The sequence below is a fragment of the Rhinoderma darwinii genome, chromosome 1 (genome assembly GCF_050947455.1).
Source record: "Rhinoderma darwinii isolate aRhiDar2 chromosome 1, aRhiDar2.hap1, whole genome shotgun sequence".
Classification (NCBI taxonomy): Eukaryota; Metazoa; Chordata; class Amphibia; order Anura; family Rhinodermatidae; genus Rhinoderma; species Rhinoderma darwinii.
The window spans coordinates 299,399,485-299,414,605 of NC_134687.1; the positions used below are offsets into that span (position 1 = coordinate 299,399,485).

At 40.6% G+C, this 15,121-nt stretch overlaps 1 protein-coding gene across 2 annotated transcripts in view; it reads left to right on the forward strand.

Moving 5' to 3' along the window:
- The window catches only part of APC2 (APC regulator of Wnt signaling pathway 2), a 66,308-nt gene that overhangs the window by 18,546 nt on the left and 32,641 nt on the right, over positions 1-15,121 (forward strand). For both annotated transcript variants that reach the window (XM_075825412.1, XM_075825414.1), the window contains exons 3-7: positions 5,302-5,460; positions 7,750-7,834; positions 9,658-9,844; positions 10,445-10,553; positions 10,719-10,832. In XM_075825412.1, coding sequence (XP_075681527.1) covers positions 5,302-5,460; positions 7,750-7,834; positions 9,658-9,844; positions 10,445-10,553; positions 10,719-10,832 — 654 coding nt within the window. The remainder of the gene's footprint in view (positions 1-5,301; positions 5,461-7,749; positions 7,835-9,657; positions 9,845-10,444; positions 10,554-10,718; positions 10,833-15,121) is intronic.

A 15,121-nucleotide genomic window follows, 5' to 3' on the forward strand; every position in this document is an offset into this window, starting at 1 on the left:
CACCACAAATGGGGTACTGCCTCACTCAGGACAAATTGGGCAACAGAATGGTGTATTTTATTTCTTGTGAAAATTAGAAATTTTTAGACAAAACTACATATTATTGGGAAAAATAATTTTGTTTTAATTCCCAGCCCAATTCAAATAAGTTCTGTGAAAAAACTGTGGGGTCAAAATGGTCACAACACCCATAAATGAATTCCTTGAGGGGTGTAGTTTACAAAATGGGGTCACTTCTGGTGGGTTTCCATTGCTTTGATACCTCTGGGGCTCTGCAAATGCGACATGGCACCTGAAAACCAATCCAGCAAAATCTGGACTCCAACAAACACATAGCGCTCCTTTCCTTCTAAGCCCTCCCATGGGCCCAAACGGCAGTTTATCACCACAAATGGGGTATTGCCACACTCAGGACAAATTGGGCAACAAAATGGGGTATTTTGTTCCCTGTGAAAAAAGGAAATTTTGATCATAAATTACATCTTATTGGAAAAAATTTCATTTTTTTTATTTCACAGCCCAATTAAAATAGGTGCTGTGAAAAAACTGTGTGGTCAAAATGATAACAACAACCATAAATGAATTCCTTGAGGGGTGTAATTTCCAAAATGGGGTCACTATTGGGGGATTCCTACTGTTTTGGCACCTCAACACCTCTTCAAACCTGGCATGCTGCGTAAAATATATTCTAATAAAAAAGAAGCCTCAAAATGCACTAGGTGCTTCTTTGCTTCTGGGGCATTTGTTTTAGTCCACGAGCGCACTAGAGACACATTTGGAACATTTCTAAAAACTTCAGAATCTGGACAATACATATTTAGTAGTGTTTCTCTGGTAAAACCTTCCATGTTACACAAAAAAAATTGAATAACATTGAAATTCAGCAAGAAAAATGAAATTTGCTAATTTCACCTCAACTTTGCTTTAATTCCTGTGAAATGCCTGAAGGGTTAAAAAACTTTCTAAATGCTGTTTTGAATACTTTGAGGGGTCTAGTTTTTAAAATGGTTTTTTTTATCGGGGTTTCTAATACATAGGCCCCTCAAAGGCACTTCAGAACTGAACAGGTACCTTAAAAAAAGGCTTTTGAAATTTTCTTAAAAAAAAGAGAAATTGCTGTTTATGTTCTAAGCCTTGTAAGGTCCATGAAAAATAAAAGAATGTTCAAAAAATGATGCCAATCTAAAGTAGACATATGGAAAATGTGAACTAGGAACTATTTTGGGTGGTATAACCGTCTGTTTTACAAGCAGATGCATTTAAATTCTGAAAAATGATATTTTTTATACATTTTCCCTAAATTTTGCAATTTTTCACCAATAAACACTGAATATATCGTCCAAATTGTACCACTAACATAAAGCCCAATGTGTCACGAGAAAACAATCTCAGAATCGCTTGGATAGGTTTAAGCATTCCGACGTTATTACCACATAAATTGAAATATGTCAGATTTGAAAAATGGGCTCTGAGCCTTAAGGCCAAAACAAGGCTGCGTCCTTAAGGGGTTAATATTTTTATATATAAATCGCTATTGACCATCGCAGGGATCATTTTTTCTTTGAACTGACCATTCTAGGGAGCATTTTTCTTTGAACTCTGGTTTGTGTTGTTCCTCTGTTATTCCTCCTGGAAGTTTATGACTAAAATTTGATAACTGAGTATTTCTATTCTCCTTGTCAATAGGGCGTGTCTGACACTGTAAGGATGCTCCAGAATGTTTATTTCATGGGAAATACAAGTATTTACTAAAACAGACAACATGTCAGGAAAGCTCACAGGTCCTCTTTAAAAGGTTAATGGCTTATTTATAAGAAGCAAATAGAATTTTCTTATTGTGTTTATGGGTGTATGTCAGGATTCTGATGACTGTTGAATCATTCAAAATTTTTCTTTATTAAACATGGTGTCAGATAATCTTTCACAGCAGCTAAAGTTCCTTTTACATGGCCCGATATGGCCCTTGAAAACGACCGCTGTACAAGACAGCTCGTCAATCAGCGCTCATTTGCTCCTTTCACAAAGAGCTACGGGGACGAGCGATCGTTACTATGATTGTTCATCCCAACACATTTTCATCATGTCGGCAGCACATGTCCCTGTTTAGACAGGGAGATGTGCTACCGACTAGCGACCATTTTTTTGGGCCGCATAAACAAGCAAATCAGTCAATGTGCTCGTTCACCAGCTGAACGGAAACCTTACAGAAACTTTTGATAGTGACATGTCAAAAGTTTTGATCAGTGGGGGTCCGATCACTGAGAACCCACCGATCGCTAAAACTAAGTGGCAGAAGCGCTCCGGTGAGCTCTGTGCTGCTTAGTTTTTGACCGTATTTCCAGGCTCGTAGACTTTCTATTAAGCTCGTACACCGCTCGCTCGGCTTTCCGAGGAAGGCCGGTTAGAAACGAAGCAGCAGAATGCTCACCCGAGTGCTTCTGTCGCTTCATTTTAGCGTTTGTGGGGGTCTCAGTGCTCAGACCCTCACCGAACAAAACTTTTGACATGTCACTATCAAAAGTTTCCGTAAGGTTTCCGTTTTTTTGGCGGACTCAATAGCGTAGTTGATTACTATATTGATTCCGCCAAAAAACTGAAACCTTACGGAACAGAAGCCATTAGCAACAGAAGCGTTACCATTGAAATCAATGGCAATGCAAACAGAAAGCTATGGTTTCTGTTCGTGGGTTCCCCTGACTGAAAGGTCTGATGGAACCCACGAACTGAACCCCGACACAGATGTGAACAAAGCCTAAGCTGTACAAAGAGATGCAGCTATAGATTATCACATAGATAGTCCCCTCTATACGTTTATGACTGATCATTTTGGTCATCTGATGCTCAGAAACAGGAAAGTGGAGATGGAGGTTTAAAAATACAAATTACTAGACAAGTTTGACCGCTGTAATCAGTTTCTGGTACTGTGAATTTTTGTCACACCCACTCGGAACCCAGAAAAGCTGCTGTGAAATCCACAAATATTATCATTAAATATTACAAATTCATATGCGGATTTCACCATGAATTTGCCACGTGTTTCACCTATGACAATAGAGTAGGTAAAAATCAACTGCAAGATTTCCATTTCTTACAAAAATGCCATGTCCGTGTGTACACATTTTTTTTAGCATAATTTGGTAATTCCACAATCAAATCATTATTTTTGCAACTCCGCAGATTGTACAGTAGTGAAAGTAACTCTTCTCCAGAAAAAAAAGTTGTTAGCACTGCACTGTAGATCCCTACATCGTGCTAGACTTACAGTAATACTTACGTGTAAGACCTTATTCACACCAACCTATTTCTCATCAGCGTGCTGTCCGTTTTACCAACAGACAGCACACTGACCCATGCAATTCAATGGAGCTATTCACGCATCCATTTTTTTTCACAAAACTTATATCCGTTGTGAGAAACTCACAGCATGCCTTATTCTAATCCATTTTTGCAGTCCAGTCTCGGCCATTAAAATCTCTGTGTGCGTGAAAAAAACAGACAGCACACGGAAGACATCCGTGTGCTGTGCGTTTTTCACGGATGATTTGCTAAGGGGGGCTGCGTGTGGCACTATCTACAAGGGGGGCTGTGTGTGGTACTATCTACAAGGGGGGCTGCATGTGGCACTATCTAAAAGGAGGGCTGTGTGTTTGGTACTATCTACAAGGGAGGCTGTGTGGCACTATCTACAAGGGGGCCTGTGTGTGGCACTATCTACAAGGGGGGCTGGGTGTGGCACTATCTACAAGGGGGGCTGTGTGCGGCACTATCTACAAGGGGGACTGTGTGTGGCACTATCTACAAGGAGGGCTGTGTGTGGCACTATCTACAAGGGGGGCTGCGTGGCACTATCTACAAGAGGGGGCTGTGGGGCACTGTCTACAGATGGCAGTGTGGAGCTATCTACAAGGGTGTGTGTGTGTGACACTATCTACAGGGGTCAGTGTGTAGCAATATCTACAAGGAGGGCAGTGTGGCACTATCTACAGTAGAACTGTGGGATCATTATTAATGGGATCTCATAAAATTGGGGGGGGGGGGGGAGTAGATGATTTACAATTTGGCAGCCTAGCTGTATTATAACACTGCACACAGGACTGATAAATGTTCATTGTCGGGAGAGGGTTGATTGTGGGGGAGGGGGAACCCAAACAAAAGTTTGCTATGCGGCTCACTCTCTCCTAGTTATGCCCCCGATTACAGTGTAATACACACTGCAGCTGCTGAGGAACCTCTTCTTAAAGAAAGAGGGAACACCACAAGAGAAAGAAATGTCTACAAAAGTGATCTGTGACAGATTTCTTTTACAGGGGGAGATAAGCAGCGCTTATGTAACGCCACTCATTACTCTATAATTGTCAAGTTCTGACTGTGATTATAGAAATATTATTTACAGACATGTCAATGGAAAATTTGGATTATTGTGTGTTTGATTAAATTGATTATTAGAATTATTGTTTAGTAGAAATATTATTTATAATATGATTATTTTATAATTACACCATTTATATAGTTATTTCACTGTAGTGAATTTAGATGTTTTCTATGATTATGACAGATCTGTATTTTTTAGATTTATGTAAACCACTCCACTAGATTCACTGCTGGAATAAGACGCATCCCATACTTGCGTTAATGGGCGGTATATGTTTTGCAAAGATTGTCTCTTTTTAACCTTGAGTCTTTGAATCTGCTATGTATCTGGCACCAATACAATGTTGCAGACTGCCAGAGTCATCGCTGATATGCCGACAGACACTTATCGCTTAAAACTGTGCACTTTCCTGCAACGTAAAGACAAAAATATTTTTCTCCCATTTTTAAAAATATCTATCATAGCTTAAAACGCCCATGGAAAGCTCAAATTCCTGCACAAGAAGCAGCCATGTTATTCGTTGAAGTGTGTTACTAGGAAACAGAACATAAGGAGCTTCTATTCATCTCCTCTCTCATCAGGACATTGTGATTGGTTGTTGCCATGATATTTTCTTTGCAGCCCTGCGCTGTGATTGGTGGACTTCATCCACAAATTACATAAACGAGGTCGATTTGAGTTCTGTATCCATAGACGGTGACATCACAGATGTACCGCTACAGACCTGCAGTGATTAACACATTCATTGCTAAAGACCGTCTTAGTCTCTGCAGTGTTACCGGTCCACAGAGCTACTCAGTCCCTGGATAATGAAAATCAAAATGTTTCACATGAGCGATAAACTATGTTTAATGACAATTACTTGGAAAATAGAGTTAATTATGTTTCTTCTTCACAGTCAATGTATATGATCTTTGTCATCTGTGCAGGTGTGTGCAAGAATTGGACTAGTTGGCTCTCCTGCCTCCTATGATCAGCTTGTCCGGCAGGTAGAAGACCTAAAGAAGGAGAATTCCCACCTGAGGAGGGAGCTGCAGGATAACAGCAGCCAATTGAGCCGCCTCGAGCATGACACATCTGACATGAAGGTGAGAGGTGGAAGAACTACAATGTACCTCTACGTCCTTCTGACATGATGTCAGTAGATGGCATTGGTAGGGGCCCCAACTCACTGTCCCCCACTGATGATCTGTCTTAATTAGGTGTCAAGTGAAGGTGCAATTAAAATAATTTCAATCTTATTGGAATGGTGTGAGCGTTTCAAGAAGACAAAAAAATCTGTAAATAAATCTCTATTATTTTTGTCCGCGTTTTAATTACAGCATGGGATTGATCAGTATACTGGGTCTGCCTGGTAACAGCCAGTGAAGGGAAAACAGCCCTACTGCAATGACATATTTACAAATGGTAATTTACATAATTGCTTGGCTAGACGTACTCTGATGTTAATTATCAGTCTTAAACAGATTTGCTCATTAGCAGCAAAACCAATGTCTTTTTGCTTAAAAATATATTAGTTCACTTACATAATCACAGAGCTAGACAATGACATCTGATGCGCAATGGTACCCAGCAGTGCTGTTGCATGATGAACAGATGGAGGGGAACAAGCGCTGGAAAATGTTTTCGTATTTTTGAATCTTCCGGGAAAGCGGAAAAGCACAAAAGTCCAGATTGTTGGTACATCTTTAAAGGGAACCTGTCACCAGCATTTCACCTATTAAACCAGCAATACCTGGTGGTAGTGGGTGAAAAATCATTTCTATATAACCTATAATTGTCTTCTTAGTCGGCTCTGTACCTTTAGTATTTGTTTTTTTTAGTGTTCCTGAGCCATATGCTAATGAGCATTAAAGAGTCATATCTTCATTCCTGAAGCCTTTTCGAGTTAACCCCCCTCCTTACTTTTGATTGACAGCTCTTCCCCTCCCCCCAGCACACGCAAAATCCCACGCTTACGCATCGATCTCCTGTTCTGATGCGTGCGCACAATGGGACACCATAGTGGCGCATGCACAGTAACTAGATTTGAGGCCCAGAAAAAGCAGGGTAGGGTGTCGGACCATACATGAAAGGCACATGCGCGCTATCTCAGATGAGATTTCGGCATTCAGGGCCCGCCAGTTTTTGGCGGAGGGCGGGCATAAAAAGAGGAACGAACGACACTGCCGGATTATTACCATAAAAAACGCAAAATGTTTGCAGGATGTTATTTACGGTCGGAGGAGGAGTTTAGGAGAGGGGATAACGGCAATGAACTTTTGACAGCAGTGGCCAGCGAGGGGTTAGTAGAGTTCAAGAGGTGAAATGCTGGTGACAGGTTTCCTTTAATGGGGAGACAAGCAAAAAAGAGAAAGAACTGTGCATAATAGTATAGTATTTTTACACACCGCGCACAAATTCAAAGACATTGCACTTACAAGATACAGAACTTCGTAAAAGTGTGTCACAATAAGGTGTATTTAAGGTTCTTTGTCACCTCTTGTGCCATAATTTTCAAAATTTAGACGCCAAAAAACTGGTGCAAAGCAATTGATGAATTCCCCAGATTATGTCCTGAAGAAGCAATGAGAGAATTGTGAAAATGACACACGCTTCATTATATTCATGTCTTTATCTGTGTCTAATCTCATAGTTTGCTATATCTGCCCTTTTACTTGATGGGCCGCTGTAATTCATCTGGATAATGAGTATATAAACATGGAATGTATGCAAGACAAACTAAGCCTAAGGGCCTGAAGTCACCCATGCGCTTTTTGGCTTGTTCAAATAAATGCATAAATATAGTAATCTGTATATCTCAGAGCTTCTCAAACTTTTTGTACTTGGGCCTCACCAGTCAATCCATGGTGATCCCAGGGCCTTACAAGCTAAAACATACTACCGTGCAAGATTCATTGCCCCCATAAATGGCAGCTAAATTGTTCCGCCAGCCATAAAGCCCCTGTAAATACCAACCGCTTTGTCCCCATATATGCCAGCCAGTTTATTTACCTTTCCAGTCGCTTTCCTGCTTACTGTCTGGAAGTCTAGAGAGTGCTACCTCCTCATACTGAGCCACCAGTGCAGGGATGCTGAGCGGCTTCAGTACACCTCAGCTAGGCGCATATTGGAGCCGCTGCTTACTGTCTTAATGTGTTCCTGGCTAACGTCATTTAGAGCTGCACTGAAGCTCTGCGCTGATAGTTTAGCTGACGTTAAAAGACGTACAAGAACAAGTTTTGAAAATCTCTTCTTATACACTTGTTTTACCCCTCATATTGAGCTGCCTGTGCCCGGAACAGACTGGAACCCCACCTGCCTCACCAGGCAGTGAGCTTCACACTTATATCTGAATCTAAATCTATTTTATTTATTTTATCACAACTTGATCTTAGGAGGTTTTGAAACATCTTCAGGACAAACTTGAACAGGATGTAGGAACAACTACACAGCAGCCTGATGTATTGGACCAGATGAAAGGTGAATAAAGTTAAACAAACAAATACAGCATGTAACGGTACTTTTACATGGCCTGATATCGGGAGTAAAAACGAGAACCGATCTACGAGACAGCTCATTGATCGGTGCTCGTTTGCTGCTCTTCCAAGGAACTATGATCGGTTATGTATGGGGACGAGCGATCGTTACTATGATCGTTCGCCCCCATATGCTTCCATTATGTCAGCCAGCACATCTCCCTATTTACACAGGGAGATGTGCTGCCGACTAGCTACCATTTTATTGGCCGCTTAAACTAGCAGATCAGCCGATGAACAAGCAACGCTCATTTGCCCGATCATTAGCCCGTGTAAAAGGGACTTAAAGAGGCTCTGTCACCAGATTATAAGTATACTATCTCCTACATAATCTGATCGGTGCTGTAATGTAGATAACAACAGTGGTTTTTATTTTGAAAAACGAACAATTTTGAGCAAGTTATGAACAATTTTAGATTTATGCTAATTAGTTTCTTAATAGACAACTGGGCGTTTTTTACCTTTTTACCAACTGGGCGTTGTAAAGAGAAGTGTATGACGCTGACCAATCAGCGTCATACACTTCTCTCCATTCATTTTTAACAGTACTCGCAGCACAGCGTGATCTCACGAGATCATGCTGTCACATACACCCACATTAACTTTACCGCAGTGTCTTGAGAGTGAATAGACATTGCCTCCAGGCAGGATGCGATGTCTATTCAGACTCCCGACACTTCGGTAAAGTTTCTGTGGGACTCAATCACAGCACAGCGTGATCTCGCGAGATCACGCTGTGCTGTGTGAATAAGTCTCACAGAAACTTTACCGAAGTGTCGGGAGTGTGAATAGACATCGCATCCTGCCTGGAGGCAATGTCTATTCACTCTCAAGACACTGCAGTAAAGTTAATGTGGGTGTATGTGACAGCATGATCTCGTGAGATCACGCTGTGCTGCGAGTACTGTTAAAAATGAATGGAGAGAAGTGTATGACGCTGATTGGTCAGCGTCATACACTTCTCTTTACAACGCCCAGTTGGCAAAAAGGTAAAAAACGCCCAGTTGTCTATTAAGAAACTAATTAGCATAAATCTAAAATTGTTCATAACTTTTCAAAATAAAAACCACTGTTGTTTTCTACGTTACAGCGCTCATCAGATTATGTAGGAGAAAGGGCATTTATAATCCGGTGACAGAGCCTCTTTAAGGTTTACTTTTAATTGTATTGAAACTTGTGGCATTTCTGGATCATCTAGGTAACAATTATACAATGCTAACTGTTGCTAAATCACCAGTTTATTAAAGAGAACCTATCGTAAAAAGACAAAAACAATCTCAATGCAATATTGTGTCTAACCTGCATATCTGGGGTCATCTTTCTTCTCTCTACTGCTGTGCAGTGTGCTTTGAGCCCAGAGGTTGTGCAATTACTAGTGATTTGCCCACTTTGTTTTTGTGTTTTTCTACTGAACCCATCAGATGTTTACCCCCATGTTGCCCCATCTCCCCTATCCCCCTCCCTGAAACACTGAATAAGAAATCTGCAGCTTCATCCCCCTCCTCCCTGTCTAGTGTTTACTGTTTTACATCAGACAGATTTTTCGGGGGGGTCTGTGGTGGTATATGAACAATTACAAAGAAAGTGTAGGAAAGGAAAAGGGAACTATGGGCTGAGAAGGAGTTCCCCAAATCAGTTATATTACAATTCATATGCAAAACAAAATTATAATGATAGGTACAATGGGTAAGAAAAGTACTTCCCTCTCCAACCATATTCTGAGAAGTTGCCTTAAATGTATACTGACCAGGCTCTATTCCATTTCAGCTGTGCAAGGTGATATCCCTGGACTATATAATCAGTATGCATCTTCAGGTATTGGTCCTCCTGATCCCTCTGTGGTCTTGGGTCGGGTTTCTGGAAAATCATCAATACAAACAGACAGTTCTCAGAAGAAAGGAAGAGTAGAACGTCGCGCCAGTGGGATACTGAAGACAGAACTGGACAAGGAAAGGTGAGGGCATAATCTGTGTTAGAAGCAACTGATTCCCAAAGAAAGATTAGGTGATGGAACATTGTGGTAGACTTAATGGATATGGCACTACTCTTCACCTAATATTAAATGTGCAAGGCTAAAATCAAGAGCACACAAATAATAAAGAGGTGTTAACTAGTAATATTAAGAATGGGGAAAGAAGTTCATCCATTGACGTAAACAGAAATGCCTTTGAAATGTCCATTCGATTATCCCTAACTGAATTGTTATGTTTGGATGTTTTACATGTAACCTAAATGGATGAGAAATTCAGTCTTTATGTGCTGGTATACAAACTGTGTATATACTGAACTTGCAAGTTATCCTAGCCAGAAACATGGTTGTCATATTTTATGTCTACATTAAGCTTGCATATGGGTGCAATTTGAAATGGCTAGGTTATGAGTACAAACCACCATTGTATTATACACAGATTTTGGTAACTGACCACTAGCATAACCAGATTTTATATACAATTTTATCCAGGACTACTGGTCAGTTTGGTTTAATTCTAGTTAATTACTGTCAAGTCTAGGCAATTGTTATATCAAATTTGATATAAAATATTTATTTTGCCAGAGCTCTGTTGCTGGCAGAGATTGACAAGGAGGAAAAAGAGAAGCTATGGTATTACTCCCAGCTTCAAAGTCTGTCCAAGCGCTTGGAGGAGCTTCCCCAGGTTGAGACGGTGAGATTCCCCCGACAATTAGAAAGAGTGGCATCATGATTCATATGCACACATTATACACGTCTTCATTCCATGCTCTGTTAATACTGTCTCCACACTCTACTACTTTTCTATTATGTTATACCTTTTGTTTTTGATACCTAATCACCACTTCTTCTCTTCTAGTTCTCCCTGCAGATCGACCTTATCCGGCAGCAGCTGGAGTTTGAGTCGGAACACTTGAGTTGCGTGTTGGAAGAAAGATTTGGAACAGCAGATGAAATGGTGCAAAGAGCTCAGGTACGAACTAATCGTGGAATAAATGTGAGCTGTGATGTAACAAGTATGGAGGGGGGTGACTAAAAATGTGACAACCACTATTCTGAGCACCAAATATATCAGAGACGCTGTCATTTTACATCATTCACACAGCAGTGGGAGGAAATTAAGTTCTTCTAGTATAGACAGAACATCTGCCAAGTAAAGAAGAAGTCAGGGTCCCAAAATTCAGGACCATGAAAAAAGATATTTAAAGTTTTGCGATGTTATAACAACCTTGAAAGGATTTTCCATTCATAATCATTTATGGATATGGCAAAAATATCTAACCGGTTGGACCCTTGATGACCAGACATTTATGGCATGTCCAATGTCAAAAAATGTCTCTGATGGGAAAACTCTTTAATATAGTATGATTGTATCAATGTATAAATATGCTCTGGGTAAAAATACTGTCTCAAAAAGAAATTAAAAAAAAAACACATTTATACTGATGACTAAAGTAACCAAGACTTATGCAAAGCTATGGAAATATGTTGCATTATTGGTATATTGATAAAAGGGTTGTCCAGTTGGAGGGGCCCTGGTGGTACTAATAAACTAACAGTCATATTAGTCACAGCTCTCATCCATTGCCTTAATACGCTGTAAAACGTGTTATATAGCAGTAGAGAGTTGCCTGTGAAGTAACATGTGTATGCTGACACACAGAGCAAACCTCAAAACCTCAAACCAGGGAATATAGAAATGTTAAATCAGGCAAAGTAAAAGAAAGTGGACACAAAGGAAAATACATTCATCGTATCATGAAGCGCTATCATGGCTGTAATGGAATAGAAAATTTTCTGTGCCATTAGTGTACGTGTTAAAAGCAGCTCTGGCTATTAGAATGAAGGGCTGGAACATCAATGAAGCCTTTAAAAGATGTAGCATGTTGGCTCGCTAATTGATTTGTGGACTGAAAGTTGCTCTTGTATGAGTAAAATGTATTATGGGTTGGTTTCTTTAGACTACACCTCAGTTTACCAGGATAACTAGAGCCTATTTTGGGGGCATATGCAGAAAGGGATACATCCGTCCCAGCAGCTTGTCTGTAAGGATGAAATGTGTATAAAGCTAGTCATAGACGTAATGATAATTATTAATGATCCGATCAGAAATTACGATCGTTAATAATGATTGTCGTGTCAAAAGGTAAAAAATGTATAGATTTCAATAGATTAAATTGTATTCCATTGATTGGAACAATTATAGGACTTGTCTCAAAATTTTCAGAGCATTTAATCAGCTATCTGGAAAATAAATGTGCAGCAGGGGGGTTTAAGGTTTTACGCCTTATATAGTACAATAGGACATAAAAGGTCCAGATGTACTAAGGCTGGCGTTACTTATGCCAGTATTAGTCTGAAGCCCGCAGGACTGAAATGCGTCCAATTTATTAAGAGCTGCACGCATCTTAGTAAACTTGTCGCATCTGAGTCTGTCCATGCGACTTATAGTAAATTTGTCAGGCCGTGGATGGCCCTGCCCCCATTTGCTACGCCACGCCTATTTCTATTTAAAGTTAAAAATCTTTAAAATTTTTGTGCAAAAGAAGCGTGTATCTAAATTTGCTACTTTTTTTTACACAAGGATACTGGCGTACAGCCTTTTAAAAAATTCCTCCCAATGTGCTCCTTAGTCCAAAATGTAAAAAAGCACATGTAAACCGCTTTACATGCGTTGCCAGAAGTTTTATTTTCTATAGAACAGCTTTAGGAGCTATTTCTTAGAACTGTTTATTTATGTAGTTATATTCGCATAAATGCAGCAAAAAAGCATCAAGCGTCTTGATTTGGCTTGTTTTCTTTGTGGTTCGGAACGGCACCACCATCAAATGTCCCCCCCTCTATATAATGACAATTGTTTTTAAATAATGCACATAGGACATTTACGCTGGATCAACCTTTTGTTATAAATTAAATATCTCTAGCTCTCTTACTGGGATTGGATCCAGAAGCTGGGTGGCTAGAGCCTGTGCGTAGAAAAAAGTCATAGGCGCCTTGTGTGCCACATATGGTGCCTCCTTACGGCACTGTATAGCAGAGAAATGCTATTAGGGGCAAATACCCCCCCCCCCCGCAACATGCCGTTCATTGGCGCATACAACATATTAAATCAGAGTCATATGGAGGTTTATATGCGCCCCCCCACAGAGTGCCATGGATGTCTTAGGGTATGTTCACACGCACTGTTTTCAGACGTAATTCGGGCGTTTTACGCCTCGAATTACGCCTGAAAAGAGGGCTCCATTACGCCTGCAAACATCTGCCCATTGCTTGCAATGGGTTTTACGATGTTCTGTTCCCACGAGGTGTCATTTTACGCATCGCTGTCAAAAGACAGCGCATAAAAATATGCCCGCGTCAAAGAAGTGCATGTCACTTCTTGCAACGTTTTTGGAGCCGTTTTTCATTGACTCCATTGAAAAACAGCTCCAATAACGTCCGTAAAATACGCCCCGAAAACGGGAGTAGTTACAAAAACGTCTGAAAATCAGGAGCTGTTTTCAGGCGAAAACAGCTCCGCAATTTCAGACGTATTTTGCTACTGCGTGTGAACATACCCTAATTGTATAACTCAGAGGTTGTACAAAGCCATAATAAGCTTGTTTGCATGGATACTGGGTGGAATGGGCGGTATCCCAAGACTCACTAAACCAAGTGTGCACCACTGGTGGACAGTGATCGAATTTGCATTTTGTCTAGGTAGCCCATGTGGGAGCAAAACGCCCCCCCCCCCCTCCCCGCAGCTAAAAAGCTCCACTCAGTTAGACAGCTAAATAGAGCTAGAAAGCACAGATGATCCTAAAAAATACATAACCCTTTTAAGATAGAAGAATTAAAAAGAAATGGTGTACCGTCTGCTAATAGCTAGATAGTTACTTGATGGAAACTGACATTAAATTTTCATAACCTGTCACTTAGCTGAAGCCTTTGCACTCAGGTTATTTCGGGCTTTGCAGAGAAGAAACTGCAGCAGATCAGGTAAAAATTAAATCAAATATTACGACTACTCCTTCTCAGGGCATAACATAAAAGGTAAATACGATATAAGAGATAAATGATGATTCTCATATGGCTCTTGGCAGTATTAATTATAAAGGAACATAAATAATGTGTACACGGACTAGAATACACGCTACATTTAGAGTGAAGCTCAAGAGAACTTATTAGAAACAGAATAAATTGCAATTCCCAAATATAAAGCACTCCCCTTAGCTGCAGGAACGTTTTGGACAGGGGTGCAGGAGCTGAATGTCCCTAATGCCATATACCAGGGATGGCCAGCTAACTGTCTTTTGGTATTCTTAAAAATGGCTAGCTGCTATTAAAGGGGTTTTCCTACTAAGAACATTTATCACCTATCCACAGGATAGGTGATAAATGTAGGACCTCTGGAACTGCTGGAACCCTCACTAATCACTAGAACGGGGGTCCCGAGTCCCTGTTCCTCCTAATTACATGATCGCAGTGAGGAGGAGTTTGAATGGAGAGCCAAGCACTGTACTCACCACATAAACATTGAATGGAGCAGCATGGAGAATGCGTTACTGCCGGTCCAATCAAACCCCTCCTCACTGCAGTCGTACAGTAAGGACAAAGGGGGGCAGAACCCCCATTCTAAACATTGGTGGGGTTCCTAGCCATCATACATTTGTCACTAATCTGTGGATAGGTGATAAACGTTTTTTTGTGGGAAAACCCCTTTAAGGAGGCTCAATATCAAAACAAAGAAGATGTGTCACAGTAAATTGTTTCAAATTGTAATAACCAGACTAAGGCCATGCAGAGGTGATGACACCTGACAGATATTCCATACTACAGTTTTCATACAGTAGTGTAGGAAAAATAGTAGTGTCAGTATAGTAATAACAGCCATGCTCATACTATTCTGCCCCACTGCTCAGAATTTCAGATAAAATAGTGCTTTCCACATAGAAGAGAAGAAAAGAGCTCTGGAAAAAGAGACCTGCGAGCCACCTCTGACTTTAGAGGCTCACTGCAGCTACCCTGGTGTCTATATACTCTCAAAAAGCAGTCGCACATTTGGCTACAGGTCAGTTTTTTACTTAGGACACGAGGAGACACCATATTGTTGAAGGGGTTGTCCAGTCCCTAAAAATTGATGGCCTATCCTCAGGATTAATAGCTGATGGATCATAAGGACACAAATATAGAGCAGGCAAAACAAGACTGGATTTGTTAAAGGGAGTCTGTCACTTGCTTACTGTGAATCATCGACACAGATGTAGCGGCGATTCACAGGTA